This window comes from Nyctereutes procyonoides, unplaced genomic scaffold, assembly GCF_905146905.1.
Source record: "Nyctereutes procyonoides isolate TBG_1078 unplaced genomic scaffold, NYPRO_anot_genome, whole genome shotgun sequence".
Lineage (NCBI taxonomy): Eukaryota > Metazoa > Chordata > Mammalia > Carnivora > Canidae > Nyctereutes > Nyctereutes procyonoides.
The window spans coordinates 578855-603984 of NW_026575120.1; the positions used below are offsets into that span (position 1 = coordinate 578855).

General features: G+C 39.1%; 1 protein-coding gene across 3 annotated transcripts in view; it reads right to left on the bottom strand.

Annotated features, from left to right (window-relative positions):
* SLC7A2 (solute carrier family 7 member 2) overlaps positions 1 to 25130 on the bottom strand; it is a 67425-nt gene that overhangs the window by 20912 nt on the left and 21383 nt on the right. For all 3 annotated transcript variants that reach the window (XM_055335122.1, XM_055335121.1, XM_055335124.1), the window contains exons 2-3: positions 2859 to 3249; positions 2229 to 2384 (exon numbers count right to left, since the gene is read on the bottom strand). In XM_055335122.1, the coding sequence (XP_055191097.1) occupies positions 2229 to 2384; positions 2859 to 3234 (532 nt within the window). In that variant the 5' untranslated portion in view covers positions 3235 to 3249. The remainder of the gene's footprint in view (positions 1 to 2228; positions 2385 to 2858; positions 3250 to 25130) is intronic.

Sequence of the window (25130 nt, forward strand, 5' to 3'; positions counted from 1 at the left end):
AGAGAGAGAGAACAAACAGAAAGAGCATGTGCAAGTGGGGAGTAGGGGCAGAGAGGGAGAGGGAGAGAGATCTTAAGCAGGTTCCACATCCAGCATGGAGCTCAATGTGGGGATCAATCTCATGACCCTGAGATCATAACCTGAGCCAAAATCAAGACTCGGATGCTTGACTGAGCCACCCAGGCACTCTCATCACATTTTTATCTTTAATACATTTTATATAGGATATGAATTATGGACCAAAGATACTTGTTACTACTGGGGAGAAGATAGTGATACTCAGGGATTATGTCCACATCTATTTGCTTCTTCCACAAATCTATACCACCAAGGATCAAATAAGCAAAATTACTCAAGTAGAGATGAGGAAAGCTGAATTTCATTCCCCTCTTGGTAAAATTCCCAGAATTTCACAATAATGGAAGTAAAAATAGGAGAAAAGATAGTGCATGAACAGTATACTTACTGGCTCCGTCACACTAGAAACCACTATACACCTACACACTTTGGAAATACACACTATACACTGTACCACTATCCACTTGGAAAATAACAAAGCCATTCACATGTTTTATGAGAATTTCCCAATACCCCACGTGCACTCTCTATTCTGGGATCCCTACTTTCTGCCAATAGATTATATGCCAATGAATATGTCCTCGAAATACTGCATGCACTTTCCTGGGTCTTTAACAAAGCAAAAGCTTTAGCTGACAAGACAGCTGGTATTACAATAGAAATTAAAATTTATAATCAGAGGTTCTGATCTTTGGAGATCCTAGGGACAAAGGTATCATGTGAGCTTAGCCTATATTTAAAGCAAAAGCACACTGGTCAATGACACAGGGCAATGATGCAGGCCAAGGCTTGAGTCCGGCCATGGACTTTCATAATTATGTGTCACAGCTACATGCTTCTCATCGCTTTGAGATTAAAGCGAATATGTTAAGATCATTGAAACCATCCCTAAATAAAATATGATGTAAGTAAATTAGTGTTAGCTAAGCTGTTTAGAAACCAAAACAAATGAAATCTATCACCTGTTGAAAACAATTGTTGTAATCTTTCTTGATTTTACAGATAAAATGCCAAGCATGTTAGAGCTATAAATTTTGTTGATGTTCCTAACCACCCTACATAAAATATTTAATGAATGACTAACTCTTTTAAGGGTAAAGCTATTTTTAAAATCATATAATTGTACAAGTAAAAAGTTCATCGTAGAAAGATATTTCTGTCACATTTTTGTAGTAAGCAAGGGAGAAAGTAGCTGGAGAGAAGGTTAGATAGGAAAACAAGGGGTTAGATATCCAGGGGATATCAGGTAAGAAGTAAGAGTACAGATTTTATTCTGAGTGAAACTTTGATTGATTTAAGCAGGAGTGCCAGTGAGGATAGCAATCCAAATAGAAAATGTTTAAATAATTAAAACAAATATAAGGTGGCAGTAGGGATTAACTATGCCTACAAAATACAACTGTCTGCCAGCTTCTTACTATATAATGAGCAAGAAGTCTAAACAAGATAAGACACTCATATCCCCATTTTATGGATGAGGAAACTGAGTCACAGAAAGATTATACCAGTCAATGTTCCAAAGATAGTGGCAAAGTAGTACTGAAAACCTGATTGTTCTAATTCTAATTCCTGCACCTTTCTAAACCACTAGACTATATGGCTAGAAAAAATGGGAAAATACTAGCATCAAGTTTATCTACATAATGTCTACATTCAAAAATGATAGGTGGTTTGAATATGCCTCCTTTTCAGCTAAATACCTACATTACATAGACGAAGGCATGAATAGACAGAAATTCTTCCAGAAATGGCATGCTTGCAAATACCCTCAGCTGTAGCTAACAAGATAAAATAATGACAAAAATTATACATTCTTTCTTACTGAAACTTCATAGTCATTCCTGCAAATCTCCAACTGGTATTATAATGATGTGCCTTATCTTACTCTTTAGTGCATTCCAACTACCATTTACTTAGAAGTGCTATTTCAACCATTCCACACAATATAGATTTATTTTTAAAATATGTCTATCATATAATATAAAATGTGATTCCAGCTGGTGGCGAGGCCCACGGACACCCAACAGTTCCCTAAACATATAAATATGCCACGTGTTTTGAGAACTCAGGCCACAAATCCAGTAGTTACTTATTTTCCTGGGATAATTAATCTGGCTCATCTCAGGGAGGAATGTAATTGGTTTTCTTACCTGCTAGAAGTAATATAAGGCACACAGCAAAAAAGTCAGGATACTCTGCAAGGCCGGTATAATTCATTTTGAAGTATGTCCTGAAAAACTGACCAATCTGTTTGCTAAGAAGTTCATCAAAGGTGCCACTCCATGCTCTTGCAACACTTGATGTACCTTCCCAAAACACAGAACATTTAGAGAATGAATGGGTCACCGGGAGAAGATGAACAGAACATCCTTTACTATCTATTCCGGGATGAACATGGGTTAGTTTGGACAGAACTGAAAATTTTAATCACATATAAAATTGTCTTGATAATTTTACAATTATACATTAGTAACTGAATGTTCAAGTCCATAACTGAAATCAGCTAACTTTATTTGCATTTAAGACCTATGGGGTGTTTTTAAGAAGCAAGCTTCAAACCCACTAAAAAGTGTATTCAGAGAGGAAGCAGAATCACTGAATTTTGCAAGTAGGAAACATTTTAGAGGTGAGATAAATGGGACCTAGGGTGGTCACGTAATTCAGTCATGATCACGTAGTCACTAATGCAGACCTACAAGGATCTCTGCTTCAGGAGTGCTAGTTCTACCATTCCATACAACTAGATTGATCTTTTGTTTTGTTTTGTTTTTGCAACATACCTATCACGTAAGATAAAATGAGATTCCAGCCAGTGATGAATGCCCACAACTCTCCAACAGTGACATAAGTGTACAAATACGCAGACCCAGTTTTGGGAACTCGAGCTCCAAATTCAGCATAGCAAAGGCCTGCCATCACGGAAGCAAGGGCAGCAATGAGGAAGGACACCACAATACTGGGGCCAGAATCTGCTTTGGCCACCTCTCCAGCAAGGACATAAACCCCAGCACCAAGAGTGCTTCCGACCCCCAGGGCAATGAGGTCCATGGTGGATAAGCAGCGGCATAATTTGGAATCTTCTAGACTGTCCATAGTGACGATTTTTCTCCGGATCAGACATCGGGCAAAAGATAGCGCAGCTCTGCAGGGAATCATTCTGAAGAGGATGGCCTGAGGAAGAGAAGGGAGAAGGTTAAAGGAGATCAGGAATCATCATCCCCACGTATTGTTGGCTCAGCTTCTTAATACAATTATGGCACCGTTTTGTTCTTGGTTTTGTTTTACTCGTTACTAGAAATGCAGCCTAGAGCAATCAGAAGGAGGACGGAAAAAGTCAAAGCCGTGAATTTCTTAGAGTTCACCCATACATGGCCTTTTAAAAGGAACTGCAACAAATGGCTTATTTGGGGAACAAAGGAATGGAAGCTTTGGGTGATTAAAAAGATTTGCCATTGTTATAGCTACAATTTTTAAAGATTTGTTGATAGAAATCTCTTCCAGGACATGGATCATTTGTCCTCCCTACAAACAAGGGGATGAATTGCCTCATCTTTCTTTTTGTCAATCATTCATTCGACTCGTATTTTTTATGCCTTATTACATGCCAGGGATTGTGCTAAGCAGTATGTCTAGAATGACGTGCTACATATTTATGGTCTCCAGCTTTATGAGGCTTGGAGTCTAGCTATTGTCTAAAGCAGGTTAAAAAACACCATCATTATGTATTTTACAGCTTTATCAAATAGGTCTTTTTTCATTTCAGTCTGTTTCATTTTAATATGAAGCCATTTGAATCTTTTAGAATAAAAAAAACTCCCCCAAAAACATACTTGGATTTTTCTAAACAAAACTGCTATCCAACGATGCTTTGAGTAAGAATTTGTAGTAAAACACATATGCTTATTTACATTTACTTGAGATTTCTAAATAGATAAATAATCCCCAAGCCCATGCCAAATATGATGTGTTTTTTTTTAATAGAATGAATAAGGTAGACAGAAAGACTTACTCCCCAAACCACAAAGGCCCCAACAATCTAACACTGAAAAACATTATCAGGTTATAAAACAAAGTATGGATCCTAATAAGGAAAAAATATGTATGTGTTACAATAAAAAGTCTGAAGTAAAAAATACCAAAATATTAACCGTGATATCTTTGGATGGGGGGCTAATATTTACTTTCATGTATTTCATAGAATATATATTATATTGCTAATATATACTTTTAAATGATCTCCAACAGACATGTACACCTTATGTGCAAAAGACCTATAAAATTTTTTAAGACCCTACAGGGCCTTGAGACATATAGCTCAGCAGACAGGGAAATAACAGAAATAGGAATATAATAGTATATGAAGCTTATCAGTAAATAAAATGAAATATACTTATGAATAAACAAATAAAAAAAATCTAAAACAAAAAAAAATAAAATAAAATAAAATAAAATGTATTTAACTTTCAGAAGTACAGAAGTACTCCACTTCTGGAGCACAGTGATATATAGAGACGGAACGCTGTCTCCTTTGGTCTCATTATACTCATTATCAACAACATAAACTTATGAGATCACAGCTTTGCATCTTCTCTGAAGAACTTAGAGCTTTTTATCCTATAAAATAAATCCTTTAACATTCCTCATCCTTCATACTATAAAAGACAACCATTATTAAAATTATTTTATTTAAAAATAATAAGATGAATTTTCTATGTTAAATCTAAATGATTTGATGCTGATAAGAGACACAGACATTTCTGATGAATAACCCAGTTTCCATTAAACCTCATAGATAAAGCAAACTCCCTGAACATTATTTACATATCAATATAATGCAAGTCCTTGACTTTGAAAGCAGCTAGCTCAAGGAACGCAGAGAAACATCCTACAGAAATATGAAAATGAGTGAAACATTCCTTGATAGTAAAAATAAAGTTTTACACATTAGTGTTGTCCATACCACCTAACAGAGTGCCAAGGCTCACACTTCACAAATGCTTGTTGAAAAATTTGCAAATACACGAGACATCTCCAATTTTGCCAATATTCTAGTTTCCAAAGTGAAAACCTAATACTTCTCTAAATCAAATGTGTATTGATTTCTACACCTATCTAGGCCTTAAAGGGCTATTTCTCAGATAACATAACTAAAAGATAAGGAATAAAGTGAACTGCTTAAAAAAGAATCAGGAAGGGAAAAAGGTGAAGTTATATAAAGCCAACTGAGATGGGGAGAGGGAACATGGGGGTGTTCAGTAAATGCTGACCTTCCAGAACATTCAAGTCTTTTTATACAGAGGTGTGCAGAGGTCAAGGAATAGGGATCACTGCCAATTGAAAGTTGCTGAAAAGTGCTCAGAAATGAAGAACCACTGAATTTTAGCAATGCTTTAAGATCATGTGAAGATGGGGGATGCCTGGGTGGCTCAGTGGTTGAGCATCTGTCTTCAGCTCAGGGTGTGATCCTGGTCTGGAGATCGAGTCCCGCATTGGGCTCCCTGAGAGGAGCCTGGTTCTCCCTCTGCCTTTCTCTCTACCTCTCTCTCGGTGTCTCTCATGAATAAATAAATAAAATCTTTAAAATAAGAAATCATGTGAAAATGGGACATGTCATCTACAACTTTAGGAAACAAGTGATGGGCAAAATGAGTCATACCTGTTCATCGTTTAACTAAATAAAATGCTCTTGATACAGTACTTCATCAACCCCAGTTTTTATGACTAAAAGATGCAAATTCTCCAACGATTGCATATTTAAGGAGAAAGGACCTAGAAGGAAGCAAGGAAAACTAAGACGAAAGGTGAATGGAAGGATTGTGAAGGAGCTTTTATTTTATTTTCTTATTTTTTTTCTGGTAATATGGCCATAATGCTGTTTGTGAAATTTCTAAAAACAGACAAAAACAACAAAAAACCCACACAAAATCCACCATAAAAATGAAAGGGAATAAGCCAACCATTATTACAAACCTCTCTGAAATGTTAAACATAGTGAACACTTTCATGAACATTTACCCAAAATGAATACATGAGTGACCCTCATCCTTGTCAATAGAAAAATGAATTTAATTTGCTCCAGATTACATAGGAAGCCAGAAATTTATAGCTTTAATCTAATGATATCTGATAGCTACTGCCTCTTGTGTATTAAAAATGGAAAGTATTTTACATTAGTTTTTCTACGTTGCCCTGGGGAAATACGACAGAGCTGCCATTTGTCAAGCATTCATTTGCTTTGAGTAACAGAAACGCATACGTCAGAAAATCTTCTCAGAACGAACAGGTTACACAATGTCCCTCACAAACAGTCTCAACTACGCACACCTATCTGATAAAATACTGATTGCAAAAGCTAGGACACAAAACCAATTTTGCAGAAATATAATGGGATGGAATTAAAGTAACGTAAAAACATGCTGGGCCAATTTAATGAATCATTATTAAACAAACATATGTTAAATCCTGGCAGGTAGATCACGCAGTGTTTAGTTAATAAATAAAAAAGAACACTCTGCTTTTGTAAAATAACGTTTTTTGTGGAGACTGATGACGAAAGTAGAATGGCAACAGGGGAATGAGGGGAAAAAAAGATACCTGGGCCTACTATCAGTGGTAGAATTTGATTATTTACATATTTTTAATAACTTTTCCTTTAAAACGCTTAAAAAAGATATGCTCCTTTTGCGAGATGGTTATGATAACCTTATCACACTTCTCCAAGTTATTTTCATGGCTGAAAAAAACTCTTACTCATCCTTATCCTTTGATTCAGGTCTGTATCTACTGTCTTTGTCTGAGCTTTGCTGGGTTGTCTCATCAACAAATAACTATACAGAGAGAATACGCAGGAATTCTGAAAGTAATTTTTTTTAAAAGATTTTATTTATTTATCCATGACAGACACAGAGAGATGCAGAGACACGAGCATTGGGAGAAGCAGGCTCCACGCAGGGAGCCCAACGTGGGACTCGATCCCGGGTCTCCAGGATCACGCCCTGGGTTGAAGGCGGTGCCAAATCGCTGAGCCACCTGGGCTGCCCTCTAAAAGTAATTCTATTGGTCTGGAGGGCACAGTTTTTCCAAGAGCAATGATCCACACCATCATATCCACTGTGAGCTACTGCTATTGTGACCGAGGACTAGTATTTCCTACAGAAATGTATAGTAATGGATAATTATCTAGGTTTTGGAAGAGACATTTTGAAAGAAAGCTTAGATCTGAAAATGCTATTGACCAAGAGAGGGTTAGAAGGGATCTACAATATGCTCTGTCGCAGAAAAATCTCTGAATGAATTTACTGAGCTCAATGATACAGTGAGCTCTCCCCCAGGCCCTCCCTCACCCCTAACCCTAAGTATGATTGTTTCAAGACACCTAATTCCCTACTGGAGCCCTATTAATTCTTGCCAGGAAGCTAAACTACTTCCTTAGAAACTTGGAATCACCTCCACCTCAAACTTCTTCAACCCAGGTTACAAACTTGACAGTATAAAATTTTAGGTCAAATAAATTCCTAGCCCTGATGATATGACAATGCCACAGAGCAGACTTCCTTTCAACTAACCACAGAAATCTTTTAGAATCTGCTAAATACAGTCAAAAGTTGATCCTGGATTTTCACTTGGGTTCAAAAGTTTGATGTAGTATTTAGTCTCACAGAAACGAATCTTTCCTCTCCTCCCCTAAGTAAAGTGAAATCTCACACTTAATCCTCTGTATCAGTATCACAGGCCCTGACAATAAATCTTATAGGAAAAAGCAGCTGCAGCCAGACAGGGGGGCGGGTTGTCCAACAAATTCTCAACAAATTATCTGCTCAGAATCCTCACCAATTCTTCCTGGTTCATTTGAGTTGCTAGTTTCATGGTGAGACAATCTGCACTTTCTGTTTCTGGACAGATAAGGGAAAAGGAATTAAACCATAGAGAACTGCTATCACTGCCACAATGTGTTTTCTCTCCTTTGAACTAGAGCTTTGGGGTTGCAAGCTCCAAACCCAGTGTCAGTCACATTTCTACAAATTTAAAGTTCAAAAACATATTTTCAAATTATATTGTAGGTTAAATAATTTAGTGAAAAGGAGAGGAGGGATATGGACATAATACCATGAAATTATTGACTTTCATTCTTTTTACTTAAGTGTAAGAGATTACTTTCTCAAAAAAATATATCAGAAATATAATTCAGGTTAAGGGATAGTACAAAATGGTTAACTGTTCACTTTCATTAGTAAAAAACAAAAACAAACAACAACAAACCTTTGCATTCAAGCCTAAAACCTTTCTTTTTTTTTTTTTTTGAAAACCAAAATACTTTTTCATATACATTTATATTTGGTCCAAAGCTTACCTTTTTCCCCAAATCAAATTTTCTGGACAATATCTTCCTCCAAAGTTTTCTCATATAGGTGAACACAAATGTAGAAATAAGTAAAAGTTAATGACCCAATTCGGGCCAATAATCAATGTAGCAATGGCATTTAAATTTGCTTCCCTTTTATATCAAATCAGTACTATAAGGAAGTTAAACTATTTCAAACTTTCTGATACAAAATCCAGAGAGAGATAAGCATCTTTCCTAAGGACATCCAACAAATGAAAAGCTGGTAGAGTCTGCAAAGGTACTTTACAATCTGAACCCATTTAGCTTTATTTAGTAAAGGCAAAAATACAGGAATAAGGCAGATCTAGCTGTCTCATTCAGATAGATGCAGAGCAATTAAAAAACATTATGCTTTCTAGGGGCGCCTGGGTGGCTCAACTGATTAATTATCTGCCTTCTGCTCAGGTCAGGATCTCAGGGTCCTGGGATCGAGCCCCCCCCCCCCCCCCCCCCGCCCCGTGAGGAATCCCTGCTCAGTGAGAGGGTCTGGTTCTCCCTCTCCCTCTGCCCCTCCCATCCCCCACTCATTCTCTCTCTCTCTCTCTCTCTCTCTCTCCATTCTCTCTTTCTCTCTCTCAAATAAATGAATAAAATCTTTTAAAAAAATAAGTTTTCTAGCATCAGTTTTTAGGGTTGGAAAAGAGGGAAAGTAAAAAAAAAAAAAAAATGAAAAGAAGCCAGAGCCCTCAGCACCTTGGTAACCGGAGTATCTGCCCAGTCAGCACCCACTTCCACAGTCAAGGATCTTGGTGGCACATTTTGGTACCAGGCGGACGCCCGTTCCCGTTAGGTTTTAGCAATCTCTGGCTAATAAATCACTCTGAATGCCAGAGGTTACCACCTGTTCCCTCTCCCCTGGCAGCTATGGAAGGAAGTGTCCTCTGCTAGGCCCTGTCATCTTATATGTACCATTTCCAACATCAGGAGAGGACCTTCCCAAAGTGATTGCACACCCACCCCAACTCTCTAAGAGCTATCCTGATGAAACTGATGAGCATTCATTCAGTATTTTGCATATGCCATGTCCTTCTAGATTACTCTTTCAAGAATCTTCACAGTATCCATACAAGATCAGGAGTGTTGTGAATCTCACAGCATAGAGGAGGAAACAGAGACAGAAAAAGGCTAGGCAAAATTAGTTAGCAAGTGGAATGAGGGATGAACCCTGCTTGTGTGACTCTGAAGCTTTTATTCACAGCCACGAACTCCTGCCATCTTGCCAGGGAGCTGTCATTACCCACCTACCCACACCTCCTTTAAGGAAGAAAGAAGATCCCACAGCACTCTCCTGCCACTCCCAAGCCACAGGTGACCAGACCAGAGATAGGCCCCTGACTCAGGGTTACATATCTAAAGGCTGAGTACGCTCATTCAATATTCTTAAAAATCTGAATAATACAACTGAAAGGGTTGATGGTCCAGTGCTCAGGCCGAAGTCATGCAGACTGGGAGCCAGGCTGACCCATGTGGAAACCAAGTGGCTGAGAGCAAAAGCAGTGATTCAGGGGAGCAGAGAGAGACCTGCCACCCCAGCGGTGAGACAAGGAGGGGAATGCATGGGTCCACTTCTCCCTTCCCTGAGGCCTTGTTGTCCTTCCTGACTTTGGGTGTGCAGAGTCCCCTGAGTCATCTCAACAAACTCACTGTTCACCTAAGCTATTTTGAGTGGTCTCTGTTCCTTGAAAGCAGAAGCTACTAAAGAAAATTAAGGTGGTATCAGCACATCCTACTCTCTTGGGTTCCACTTCATTTCAACCCTTCAAGTCTTTCAGTACTTCCTCCCATTTCTGGTGAATTTCCTGATAATCCCTCTTCTTTCCAAGAGCAGGTATCCTGATGGGATAACTTGATTTATTCAGATATTTTTCCAGTAAGGTACTCAGTTGAGTTTAACATACATTAGTCCTGTCTTTTCTACTTACCTACAGACATACATACCGTCTCTCTTAAACACAGCCTTTTACAAGGCAGAACAAAATCTTTTCTTCTTGGACTTATATACTTCCAATCTGGGCTCCCGAGAACACTATTTCTCCACTGTCCACTATTGATCAAAGAGCACCCTACACCTGGTCAAGGTCCTAGCAATAGCAAACAAGGGTTCTAACAGTACTTACTCAAGAGGTTCAAAACATTGTTGTCATCAATGAATTTAAACCAATTATTCACTTAATGAAAGGAGGGCTAGCAAAGGAAGCACAGGAGGTATTTTATCACATTGTAGAAGGTTAAGTTTCCTGAGTCAGAGAAGGATGAGCTGAATTTGGCCATCAGAATGCAGTCACCAACTGTAGTGGCAGAAGGAGGTCGGGAAGGGAGCAGTCGGGATTATGAGTGTTTTGGGTGGAGGGAATGGCAAGGCCAAAGGAACAAAAGGTGGTTCAATATGCTATAGAGCTTAGGGGCATGAGGAGAAGCTACAGGAAAACAGAGTAAGCAGAGGGATCCCTAGGCCACACAAGGAGTTTGGACTTTATCCTGAAAGCAGTGGGGAATCACTGAAGGACTTTAAGCCAGATATACAACTTGAAAACTGTTTATCGTTTTGACTATATTATAGGGAAAGGATGGGAAAAATTAAGACTGGAGTTAGGAAGAAAGGAAATCATGTTCCAGCAATGATCAAGGCACAAAGGACTGTGACCCTAGGGTGAAGGCAGTGGGGTGGAGTGAAGTGGATGGATCTCTGAGCTGTTCGGGAGGTGAAGGAGAGAGAAGTTGGTGACTATGGTATTTGGGCCCATGGCTTCTAGATGGTTTGTGTGTCCTTCACTTAAGGAATGAGAGAGGAAGGTTCTATCTGACCCCCCCTGATTTTTAGATCTGTATGGGACTGTCACATGGTCAAGAAAGCTCTAGAGCAGAAGGCAGGAGATAGGAGAATTATCAGCATAGAGAAGATAATTAAAGGGACAGTATCACCCAGTGAGAGATTGTACCCGAGAAGGGAAGGGAACAAAACACCAAAGATCCACACATTTAAGGAATGGGAAGAAAACGACAAAGAAGAACCCATAGAGGGGCTGAGAAGAGACAAGAGTGGTAGAAGGAACCAGAAGTTCTGACCCAAAAGGGGAATGAGCCTTCGAGGAAGGAAAGAGTGGTCAACAAGGTCAGACAGTGCTTGAAAAGAAGAATGAAATATGATCTTAGGATTTAGTGACAAAGAAGTCTTTGGTGACCTTGAGAAAAGAAATTTCCGCAGCTTTGTGGGGAGTGTAAGTCAGGTGCCTTGGGCTGAGAAATGAGGAAAGGTGGGGAAACAAAGACAAGTTTATGTGGTTTTCTTCAAGCATATGACATGAGGGACCCATGGAGTCGAAGGGAGGCTTTGTATAAAGAAGGAATTTACTGTGTTTAGACCCTGAAGGGAAAATGCTAGAAGAGAGAGACAGAGATAACATATAAGGGCAGGGGGGATGGATCAAGAAGGTCCTTGAGATGTGGAAAACTAAGATCCAGAGCTGAGATGAACAGTCAGTAAAAGGAGAAATGCATCTTTACCCTAAGAGTCAAGAAGGAGGACAAGGTGGTACAGGGACACACAAGTTCATAGGCGTAGGTGGTAGATTGCTGTACTGTCATTTGGAGAACTCCTAAAATTCCAACTTCATGTGGTGTATACAGTGACCCTTGAACAACACAGGTTTGAACTGCACAGGTCCACTTATACACACATTTTTTTGAATACAGTACACCACTATAGATGTATTTTCTCTCCCTTTTGATTTTCTTCCTAACATTTTCCTTTCTTTAGCTTACTTTCATGTAAGAATACTGATATAATAGATACAAAATACAAAATATGTGTTAACTATATATAAGTATTATATTATAAGGCTTCTGGTCAGCATTAAGCTATTAGTAGTAAAGTTTTGGGGGAGTCAAAAGTTACACCTACACTTTTGACTATGAACAAGGTTGGTGCCCCGATCACCATGTTGGGGGCAATTGTAGTTTATAGATGACAATAAATGGGAATGAAAAAATAATGTCAGAATAACTTCAGCAAAACTGTACATGGATAATTGTTTTGTTTTGATCACCAAAAACTTGTACTACCATTCTAAACATGAGAAAATAAATGCAGAGTAACTTTAAGTATATGCTTCTAGAATATAGTTAAAACTTCCATGTCTAGCTCTTTGCATACTCAGAAAACAGACATGGTAATATGTGGTATGGTGACTTTGTGGAACAAGGTATTCTAAATAAATGAGATTTCTAGATAACTAAACTATAAATCTCTAAATCATTGACTGCTGTTGCTCCAATCTTGCCACAATTTAGAAATGCTACTGAATTCTCTAATGGCTATCTGCTGTGCTAACAGGTGCCTAAGCTGCTCATCTTTGTTAAGGGAGTGATGTATTAGTATTCCTGTTTAAAAACAAATATATACTATTAATTCTGATTTTAGGCCATTGTTCACACAAATTAGAGCCAGCTCAAGGATGTCAAAAAATCCAGAAGAACTGGACAAACGCAGGCTCCTGCTGAGAGCCATTGCTGAGGAAGATTTTTTACTTATTTCTAAATTAGCAGCTGAATTTCAGATTAAAGAATCTAGAAGTATGTTCATGGACTAGGAGGTGTGTTAAAAATACATGAAAGCTCTTATTGTCTGAAGAAATACTTCAGAACACTCTGATTTCCTCTAATCATTCTCTTTCCAAACACAGCCAAAGTATCCCTCTCAAGTCACCACCCTGCACCCTCCCTTGAAAGCTAACTAATTTAATTAATTGTTAGAATTCAACCACTTTTGTTTTAATGCTAAGCAAAATTCCTTTCAACAAACTGTGGCAGAAAAGGAATTCAAGCAGAATTCAGATTCATTTTTAGTTCAAGTTCACAAAATTTAGACAGATACTATGCTGTGCAGTCATGGTTTATGGTTTGGCTGAAAAGTCACCTTCTTGAAAAATTGTCATTTTTGAAACGATATTTTCAATTTTGCAAAGCATGCTCTGATGTGATACTTCTTAAAATACAGAAACAATGTGTCACCGGAGATTTTTTTATCATTAGCAATGACATGTTGGCAGATTGCTGAAAAACTGCTATTGACTGAGAGCGGTTTGGAAGTTCATGTTGGCTTCAAATAAATCTGAATAAAACATTTCTATTCTGTGCTCAGAGAAAGTAATTAAAACAGTGCCAGTTCTTCATCATCACGATTCAGAGCCTTTAAGATTTAAGTTTAGAAGGTGAAAATTAAGAAAAAAGTTTAAAACTAAAATAACTTGAAATAATGAGGTCCTTAACACCAAGGTCTGACATTTTCTGTCACATATATTCTACTATGCAGTAATATGCCATTACTGCAAACAATTTCTTCAACTTGAGTTTTCACCAAACCTTTTCTTAATTTTTGTAGTACTATTGCACAGACTGAATTTCACCTATCAATTGCTGAATGAACTTCAAATTTCTCTAAAAGATTAAGTTTTACAATTTCAAAAAGGAAAAAGGAAATGTTCTAAATGCAATATATTACATCTTTTCCAGTCTTCCATTGATGGACACTTAGAATGGAAAACTACTCAGCCATTTAAAAAAGAATGAAATCTTGCCATTTGCAACAACGTAGACAGAGCAAGAATGTATTATGCTAAGCAAAATAACTCAGAGAAAGACAAGTACCATATGATTTCACTTATATGTGGAATTTAAGAAACAAATGAGCACAGGGAAAAAGAGAGGGAGAGACAAATCAAGAAACAGACTCTTAACTATAGAGAACAAACTGATGGTGACTAGAGGGGAGGTGGGTGGGGGATGGATGAAATAGGTGATGGGAATGAAGGAATATACCTGTTGTGATGAGCACCGGGTGATGTATGGAATTGGTGAATCACTATATTGTACACCTGAAACTAATATTTAAATATTAGTTAACTGGAATTAACATTTAAATATTAGTTAACTGGAACTGCTAACTGGAATTTAAATAGAAATTTACTTAAGAAAGTAAAAAAAAAAAAAAGAAAGAAATTTACTTAAGAAAGTAAATGCAATTTCTAAAGAACACTCCAAGGGGCATGAGGATACAGGCTGAGGGAGAAAGACAAACACCACTGGCCATGACCATGTAGTATGCTTGAAGGTAAGGGAAGTTCAGGATACTATGGGGGCAGAGAGGGGGGTGCGCCCTGTTTGGACTCAGGCTGGGCCTGGGGACTTCCTGGCAGGAGCCAAAACTAATCTGATTCCTTATCCATACTTTCACTCTAGAAGTCATTGAAAAAAAAAGAAGAAAGAAGAAAAAAAATTGAATACTGCTTAACTAGTCCTCAGAACAAAGAAGCATCCTTAATCTTTAAAAACTAATTCTGAAATTCTGACAATGTATATAATCAGCCACTTTTAAAATCAATTACTTTGGGATACCTGGGTGGCTCAGTGGTTGAGCGTCTGCCTTAGCTCAGGGCGTGAACCCCGGGATTGAGTCCAGCACAGGGCTCTCTGGGAGAATCCTGCTTCTCCCTATGCCTATGTCTCTGCCTGTCTCTCTGTGTCTTTCATGAATCAATAAATAAAATTTTTAAAAATAAATAAAGTCAATCACTTCAAAGTTTTATCTTTCCTTTTCCTTACTTTATTTGAAAATTTACTTTTTTGGGGAAAAAGATCCTGAATTTTGTATAAATAATGAATAACTACTGAAGTTATTTCCCTAATAAATTGTTAACAAATCCTTGAAATAATCATATGAATCTGTAAATCCTTAATCAGAAATTCCTGGAAACATCTATTTTGATTTTTAACTTCCAATAGCAACGGCTTAAGTTGCTCTACAATTTAAAATTCAAATGGTCTCCTAATCTGCTGAAAACTCTACTTGGTAATGGCTGATTAATGAGAGTGCCCTATACAAACAAATTATTTAGATAATGTGTGAAGAGTGGGCTCTGCAAGGAATACGATTTATAAAAACAAAAAGAGAGCACTGTAAGACCTACCAGTTAAGCAGAAATCTAAAGTATAGGTATACATATATGTCCTACTCATAGAGATTTTCAAACTTCTTTTTAAAAACATTCATTTTTAATCCTTTTTGTTAGCCCCTATTAAAAACTATTATCTTGGCCTTCTTGCCTCCAAAATCTCTGTAAGTATTCCGTATTACAATGGGGCAACGGTACATGTAGAAAAAAATTGAATTGAAAAAACAAGAATGTAACAAAAAGATAAATCAGCTTCCTTCATCCTCACACACTCCTTTGCTGCTTTGCAAAGTTTATCTGACCTTCAGAGTGTTTAGCACCAACATGCAGAGAGAGAAATATCACACATGGGGCTAGGGCTAGGAATCCAGCTCCAGCCAGGAAACCAGCACTGTTATGTCCTAATCTTGACTTTACATGATGCCAGTGAGAGGAAGCAACTCTTTGAAAGCATGCTGTGCAGAGATCTGAAAATAATTATTTTGGTCAAAGAGTTTAATAATGTCTGTAACTTTAAAATATGCTTGGAAAGACATTTAAAAAAATAACTCCAAAATAACAGAGGATTATGAAATAGACGGAGTGAGCTGACCTTTAATACTTTGGATCTGTTTGCTTACACTTGTATCTAGCATGCCTCCTGCCATCTCTCCAACAACTCCAACAGGTGAGCCTGGGCTTCATGACCTCCCCACCTGCCCTGGGGTTCAGCCTGCCTTCTTCCTGACCTTCTATTTTGCTATTCTCCACTGGAATGCCGTAGTCCAATCTGTCCACCGACTACCCCTTGCACATTTGCCTTCTTGCCCACATACAGGTGACAAGATTTATTGGCCACGGTGTTTCTGGTCACCCCAGATTATGTCTATGGATCATGTCTATGGTCACCCCAGGTCATGTCTATGGAGGGCTCCTCCCCAGGCCTTCCCAGTCACTGCAGGAAGGGTCTGTCTTGCTTTTCTCTCTCGGCTTCTGAATTTCCTTCTGACTCAAAGAAGTGAAAAAACACACACCACACACTTAAAGAAATTAAAGCCAAGAAGCCAGGCTGGTTTATATAATAAAGGGCTGGTGGTGGGGGGAGGGGAGGGGAGCAGGAGAACACCTACAGCTCAGAGAACGTCCTCCGGGCAGAGAGAAGATGGAAAGGGGGAAGTGCTGGTGTGGGGTAAGAGCTGGATGTCCTTCAAGAGGTACAAGGGAAAGTTGAAATTCCATTTAGGTATACTGTTGGCAGCTGGTCAGTGTTTCTTTGAATATGACCTCCCCCCACCCAAGGGACTGGGTCCTATGGCACTTGGGTAGTGCTATTAACTTTCCCTTGTACTCTGCACCCTCTGCAGGGTGGTGAGACCAAGACCACTCGTTTGGTGTAAAAAAAGATTGCACCTATTTAGATACCATCACTTCGAAATAGGATTTATTTGGCTTAACATAAATGACTGGCAATTGGTTCCTAGGAACCAGTTTGCTAGAACAAGCCAAGTAAGGACAGCTGACAGATCATCAGGAAGGGGAAGAGGTAGTTGTACCCAAGATGCAAGAGGAAGGACACCTGCCATCACTGCAGAGTGTCCGGAAAGACACATACATCTAAATAATTCTGCAGATTTTTTTGGTAAAGATTTTATTGATTAGAGACAGTGTGTGTGTGTGTGTGTGTGTGTGTGTGTGTGTGTACATGAGCAGACAGAGGGGCACAGGGAGAGGGAGAGGCAGGCTCCCCGCTAAGCAGGGAGCCAGACAAAGCTGAAGGCAGACACTTAATTGCTTAATCCACTGAGCCACTTAGGCGCCCCAAAGGTTTTTTTTTTTTAAATTGAGATATAACTGACATATCGCATTATATTACAAATATTTTTTTTAAAGAATTCAGTTGTTGAATAATCCCCAGTGACATTTAATCTTAAAGCCCTTTAATGCTCTTACATTTTAATTCCAAAGTATGGTAAATGTATTTTAGAAATCTGAACATCACATTTGAAACCCTAGGGGATACTTCTCGTAGGGGACCTTGGAGGAAATCATTCCCCACCTCATCTTCAGTGTGGAGCCCCTTTCACTGCTGACGAGGGTGGGCCAGGCACAGAAGGCCTCTTCCCCAGCACCCTATTCTCTCCTAGTAGCTCCTACTGCTGGGTGATCTCTTTCATGGAGCCCTCCTAACTCCTGCCCATTGGTCTAATTTGCCCCAACAACCATAGAAAAGTCTTCTCACTCAAAAAATTCCACATGGCTACCAACCCATGACTTCTCTCCTCTCAGGAGAGAACATGAATTCAAAGTTACAACTACTACACTCTGAAAAACACTAAGTTAACAACAACAACAAAAGACACTCTAAGACAAAAGCGTTCCAGGTATGGTCACACCAGTATAGCTTCAGTTGCTTATTATCTTCTTCCATCCTATGAACTTTTATTAATTTTTTGTTTTGTTTTTACTTGCCGCCCCCCAAGTCACCTCCACATTGCATCTAAAGTTCTGCTGGATCTGGTTCCTCGCTATTTCCTAGCTCATCTTCTGCCTTCATGCCCTTGCGCTACCCTGGGTTTCCTTTTAACTTTCTCAGAACTCAGAGCCTCTTCCTGCCTCCTCGCTTTCAGCACAGTTAGTTGTTTCTTCTTCCTGGAAGGGGACTCCTCCTCTTTGCCTGGATAGCTCCCAATCATCCTTAATGCCCTCCCCCAAGCTAACTGTGGTCACCCTGTTACTTGTTCTCATGGTGTTGTATTTTTAGGGCACTTTTTCTTTTTTGTAATTACAGTCAACCACTTGGGTGAATAGCTTTTAATCCTTGTTACAGGTTGAACAGTGCTCCCCCAAAAGATTTGTTGAAGTCCTGGTACCTTATTTGGTGATCTTATTTGGAAACAGGGTCTTTGCAGGTGTTATCAAGTGAAGATGAGGTCATTCGTGTGAGCCCCAATCCAATTTGATTGGCGTGCTTATAAGAAGGGGGCAATGCCATGTGAATGACACACACAGGGAGAATGCCATGTAATGACAGAGGGAGACATCACAGTGATGCAGCTGTAAGCCGAGGAGCACAAAGATTCAAGGTCACCACTAGAAGAGTGACAGGCAAGGAGGGAATCTCCCCTACAGGTTTCAGAAGGAGCATGGCCCTGCTGCCATCTTGATTTTAGACTTCTAGTTTCCAGAACCATGAGATAATAAATTTCTGTTACTTTAAGTTGCCCAGCATGTGGTACTTTTTTATGGCAACCCTGGGAAATTAGTATGTTCCTTTAGACTAGAAGCTTCTTGAAAGAAAGGTCTTCTTATTTTATTCACTTTTTGTATTCTCTGTGTACCTAATGATATGGATGAGAGCACAATCAACATTTGTTCAGTGAATGAATGAACCAGACTTGGTTTGTAGTCAACTAAAAGCCTAGGGTTCTCTTCTCAAAGATATGAATACAGATGGGTCATTTAGAGTTCATATTGTTTCACTGATTATTTTAAAACCCAATTCAGAATTCTAAGTTTTATATTACTTGGGATAATGTTGTATTACAAATCCATCAATCTACTAAGTGCCCTACCTAGCTTTATATCACTGCAAATTTAAGCATGTCTTCTATCTTAATCCAATGATAAATGATTAAAACTGTTAAACCTGACATGGCCAAGGGCAGAGTACCATGGCATGCCACCAAGAACATCCCTCCAAGCTGGTATCAACCTATTAATCAACACTCTGGTATATCATGCAACCAACTAGAAATCCACATTTCTCTCCAGCTCAACCAAAGGTTATCATAACACATAATGGGAAATGCTTTCTGAAATCCTAATGCATTATGTTTAAATTTCCCAAATCCACCAGCCTGATAACCATGTAAAAACAGAGTATGGAGCTTACAAGGCATAACTTGTCCTTGGTGAACCAGTGCCTTTTGGAAATCTGTTACTTTCCACCTGAATGCCACAAACTGCTAAGATTTTGCTAGTGAACTGTGTTCCAGCACCCTCATCTGTGGTTTCCAGGATCTACACTGGCCTCCATTTTGCAAACTCTTTCCTTTCTTCTGCCCCCTTTCTTATATTTCAGGACACCTCCAAGATTACAGATGGTCACTCCACACTCCTAACTGCAAATTATTTTGGTATCATGAAGTATAATTCATCCGGGCCTAAAATTGCAAACTAGCTGAAAGTAGCAAGGATCTCTCTCAGCAATTTGGTTTATGGGCTCCCTTCCAGTTATTTGTTCTATCCTTCTATTTAGATAATCACCTTTTGGTAAAGATAAAAGCAAAATAGGGATAGCTGGTCATTTAGGGAATGTTCTAAGGTATGAGCAAATGATTTCCTTGTCACCAAAAGACAAACATTTTATGAATATCACCAAAAAGTGTAGTTTGTGCAAATTCTTTGGACCTTCTAAACTCTCACTACTCACACTCTCTATTTGGTTTACCTTATGCCAACAAAGACCAAGTTTGTTTAAAAATCTCTCACTGGAAGGTTTCAACAAATCCTACTTGCGGCAAAGTCCTTGTTTGCAAGCAACAAAACAAAGTTTCATCATCTATGGCTCTAGCACCATCGTGTTGTTTAATGTACTCTGAACATGGGCTCACATGCACCCAATCATCACCAGCAAAGCACAAAGAATTCTACCGCGATAATTTGAAGGTAAACAGTTCATTGTCAAATTAAAACCCAGGCAAACAAATCCTTCTAGTTTATCACTTATGTTTACCTCTCAGCCCTTACCCTCTCACTGGTAAAATGAAGATATGGTTCTCATAAGGTAGTTCTGAGGGACAAATGAGATAATACACCTGAAGTGCCCACGACCAAGCAGGTACTCCATGGAAGGTAGTAGCTGTTGTTAATTTATTATAATATAAACCAAAGACACGTTTGACATTCATATTTTGGAATGCCCAATATAATCCACTTATAAAAGCCATTAATTTTTATTTTAAAAGATTTATAGATAGAAATTAAGATTTAGGATGAAATAAGACTGCTAGTCTAGGACTCTAAGTTTTCAAAGAAAAAACCAAAGCCAGGGACAGACAGCTAATGGGACTTGCTCAGAATGCAGGTCTCCACACTCTACCCAAGCTGTGCTGAATGTAAAACATGAGATGTAGAACCCAGAGAAAACACAAATTAAAATGACAAAACATGTCTAAAATGTCAAGAATTATATTAAGTACGGTTGACACATTTTCCAGTTAAAAGAGTATCATGTTGAGTTCTCTAAAAATTACAGTTACGTGTGTTATTACAATGAAACATCAAATCAAAAGAACCTGAAAATGTTGATAGTACAGAAAAAACAACCAGGTAAATGCCAGTAATAAATGAACAGAGACAGAAAAACCAAATAAATAAATACTAATAAAAAACAAAGCCGAGGGATCCCTGGGTGGCTCAGCAGTTTAGTGCCCGCCTTTGGCCCAGGGCGTGATCCTGGAGCCCCAGGATCAAGTCCTGTGTTGGGCTCCCAACATGGAGCCTGCTTCTCCCTCCTCTTGTGTCTCTGACTCTCTCTCTCTCTATGTCTATCATGAATAAATAATAAATAAAATCTAAAAAAAACAAAAACAAAAAACATAGCCGAGGTAATTATATTAACATAGGATACAATAGGCATTAAAAACAAAAACATTATATAATGTGAATAGATTACATCAGGTGAATAGATTAAATTTATTGGGAAATTATTCTAGATTTCTATGCACTAATCATATAACCTCAAAATACACGAAGCAAAATTTGAGAGAACTATAGAAAGAACTGACAAATGCATGCCCGTAGTGGGAAATTTCAATTTCCCTCCCTCAACTGTTGATGTTAAAGAAAAAAATTATCAATGCTGCAGGTGATTTGAAGGTCACAACTGGTTTGACTTAGTTCACTTACAATCAGTAATTAGAATATGCTATATGTCAGTCTATTCTAGCTAGGGGAGATAGAGCAGTGAACAAAACACAGTCCTGCCCTCATGGAAATCACATCCTAGATGAGGAGACAATAACCACTATGGAAATAAATGTAGAGGACTAACAGGCAAAGAACCCAGTATCTAGCAATTAGAGAATCCATACTCTCTGCGAGCCTATGAGAAACATACACAAAAACTAATATAACTTTAGACCATTTAAAGTAAATCTCAACAAATTTCAAAGGAAACCAAATCATACAAATCTGATCACAATGCAGATTGGTTAGTTAGATCAATCACACATCCATTTTAATACCCAAAGTTTTGGAAATTTATGAATATACTGAAGAAATTCAGAATAACTTGATAGCTTTTATAGAGCTGCAGGTTTGGAAAAATCTTCCAAGTTTTAAACGTTCCATTTGTATGAAAAGAACTACATATAAGCTACTCTAGTAGAGTTGGGCTGAATTTTTCAATATGCTTATCCCAGAATTTACCAGTTCCTTCCAGTTTTTTTAAAACACTGTTCACCATTTAAAAAGTTATCCTTATAAAATCTTAAAAAAAAAAAAAAAAGAAAAAGAAAGAAAAGGAGGGAAAAAAATAAAAGAAGGGGGAGTCAGGGCACCTGAATGGCTCAAGCAGTGAAGCGTTCTACTCTTGATTTTGGGCCCAGGTCTTGATCTCAGAGTGGTGAGTTTGAGGCCTGTTGGGCTCCACCCTAGCTGTGGAGCCTACTTTAAAAAAAAGAGGAGATCTTCTCTTCATCCCTTTTGTTATAGATTGAATGTGTCCCCTTCAAAATCTCTTTTGAAAACCTAACGCCCAGTGTGATGGTATTGGGAAGTGGGGCCTTTGGGAAGTGATTAGGTTGTGAGGGTGGGTCCCTCATGAATGGGATTAGTGTCCTTATAAAAGAAACTCGTGAGAGCTTAGTTGTCCCTTGTGCTTCATGAAGACACAGCAAGAAGGCCATTTATGAACCGGGAAGCAGGTTCTTACCAGACCCTGAGTCTGCTGGTGCCTTGATCTGGACTCCCCAGTCTCTGGACTGGGAAATAAATGTTTGTGGTTTAAGTCATCCTGCCTCTGGTATTTTTGTTTTAGCAGCCCAAACTGAGACACCTTCCTGCTTCCTACTTCTCACTGATTGGAAGGCAGATATGGGGCTGAAATTTGAAGACCTTCCTTAGACTATGAAGTTGAATGCTGTCTAGTGAAGATGGCAGGAGAAGAAGCTAGAAGACCTCTTGATGTGCCCTTGATCCAGTGGAGCCCGTGCAGATACCCTCTAGACTTTACATATCAGTGAAATAAGTCGCTGGTGTAAACCACTGTTGTCTGGGGTTTTCTGTCACTGACAGCTGAATCTAAATCCTAATGAATACAGAGAGTGTGGTAATGAAGTTGAAATGAAGATACGCAAAAGAGGTTTAAATTTTCAAGATTTTATCCACCTATTCATGAGACACAGAGAAAGAGAGAGAGAGGGGGGTGGGCAGAGACATAAGCAGAGGGAGAAGCAGGCTCCATGCAGGGAACCCGACACTCCCCAGGTCTCCAGGATCATGCCCCAGGCCGAAGGTGGCGCTAAACCACTGAGCCACCCAGGCTGCCCTCCTCCTTCTTTTAAAATATACTTCGCAAAAGACACTTTCCCTTACTTGCTATTAGCTAGAATTAATCCAATGCTTCAAGGGGAGCCAGGAACCCAGTCTTTATTTCGGGTGTTCATGTATATGCCCAGGTAAAAACTGGGAAGATGTGGAAGAAAACAGCACTCTCTATTAGGTCATCTGAGAAAATGTGATAAAATACAGTTGAGTCCCGTCCAGGGGCACCTGGGTGGCTCAGTGATTGAGTGTCTGCCTGGGCATGATACCGGGGTTCTGGGATCGAGTCTGGCATCAGGGAGCCTGCTTCTCTTTCTGCCTATGTCCTGGCCTCTCTCTGTGTGTTCCTCATGAATAATGAATAAAATCTAAAAAAAAAAAAAAAAAAAAAAAAAAGAATCTCACCCAGTCTCTCCTCTCTGACCAGGTGCCACACAGCAGCGCATGGCCCACTCAGGTCCCCACATGTCTACTCAGCCTTGCTTGGCTGGGGCCAGTAGGGTTTTCTCGTACCTCCTTGACAGTTAATTCTAGGCACACTCTTTCTGTGTCCTGTTAGTTTGTGTGAACTTCTTGGCTAAGGAATTACAGTGTCTTATCCGTCCCAGACTTTTTCTTTCTTTCTTTCTTGCCTTTTTTTTTTTTTAAGATTTTTATTTATTTATTTATTCGAGAGTGAAAGAGACAGCGAGACAGAGAGGCAGAAGGAGATGCAGGCTCCATGCAGGGAGCCCGAAGTGGGACTCGATCCTGGGACTCGATCCTGGGACTCCAGGACCATGTCCTGGACTGAAGGCAGGTGCTAAACTGCTGAGCCACCCAGGGATCCCCCCCCCCCCCAGTAGGGTTTTCCATCCCTCGGGTCTCAAGGATAGCCTGGATCACTCCTGTCCTCTTGCCTACAAGAGGTTGTGCTGCTACAGCCATTTGTCTTTAAAGCACAGTCTGATATTCTGTAGCTTCGGTTAAGAGAACTTCAGTTAAAAGAAATTCCAAATAGAATTTCCTGGGCACGGCCCAGTGGATCCTCTCTCCCTACTAAGGAAGCCACTTGACAGACAACTTTAAAGTGGGAAATGAAAGCAGGAAGAAATCTGCCTTCACATTTGGGGTTGATTTCTTCCTTTTACAACCAGCTGCATGCTAACAATGTATCATTCTGGGCATGAACACAAGAAAGGAGTTGGGCTTTCTTTAAGGCTTTGCTTTGGGTTTTCCTCCTTAGCCAAGCATATCCTAGCACCCATGCTAATGAGGGATTTGCTGCCAGAAAGCCAGGAAGAGGCCCCAGCCCAGCGCCACTTCTTCCAGGGAACAGCCCCTGTGTGGGGCTCTTGGCACCACCTCTGGGCTGAGTCCTGCCGTGGCTGTCTGCACCGCAAGGTCTGGCCCAGGAGAAGGATTCCAGAGGCCCTCAATAGACGGCAATCTGGGACGGATAAGACACTGTAATTCCTTAGCCAAGAAGTTCACACAAACTAACAGGACACAGAAAGAGTGTGTCTAGAATTAACTGTCAAGGAGGTACGAGAACCCTACCAAGTGAACCTGATATAAATTCTTCCAGTCCAACCCTGTCCCCTTCCCACCGATCACAAAGAACAAACTACAGGCATTTTTTAAATTATTTTTTGTGCCTGGGAAAGACACAGCTAGAAGTATGCCAAACATGGCCTAAATTCTGTGAGGCTTTCCCTCCATTTTCCTGAAATACAAACATGTCTTTTGACCTCCCTCTATCAAAATATACAATATCATATTTTAAATATATTTTTCCTAAAAGGCAAGTACCCTATAAAAGGCCCAAGGACTACAAAAAAAAAAAAAAAAAAGACAAATAGGAAAAAAGATGTAGTTACCTTACATATGTATTAACCTAAATAATAGTATCAACAAATGGGTGACCATAAATATCATTACGGTACCATGTTTTCTTCCAAAATCAAATCGTATCTAACCCTAAAGTAGCTTCACAAAGGTCATTTCATAACTCATGTTTTAGCTTGAGGTTAAGATTTTAAGTGACGTTAAAGCAGGTAACAGAATTTATCTGCTTTTAAGATACTTAAAACTTTTTATAGAGCGGCGCTGTGGTCACAAATCAGTACTGGAATATAAAATAAACATGCTACTCTATTTTAAAAGATATCCTCCTTCTTTGAAGACGTGGAAATTTGTATATATGAAAATAC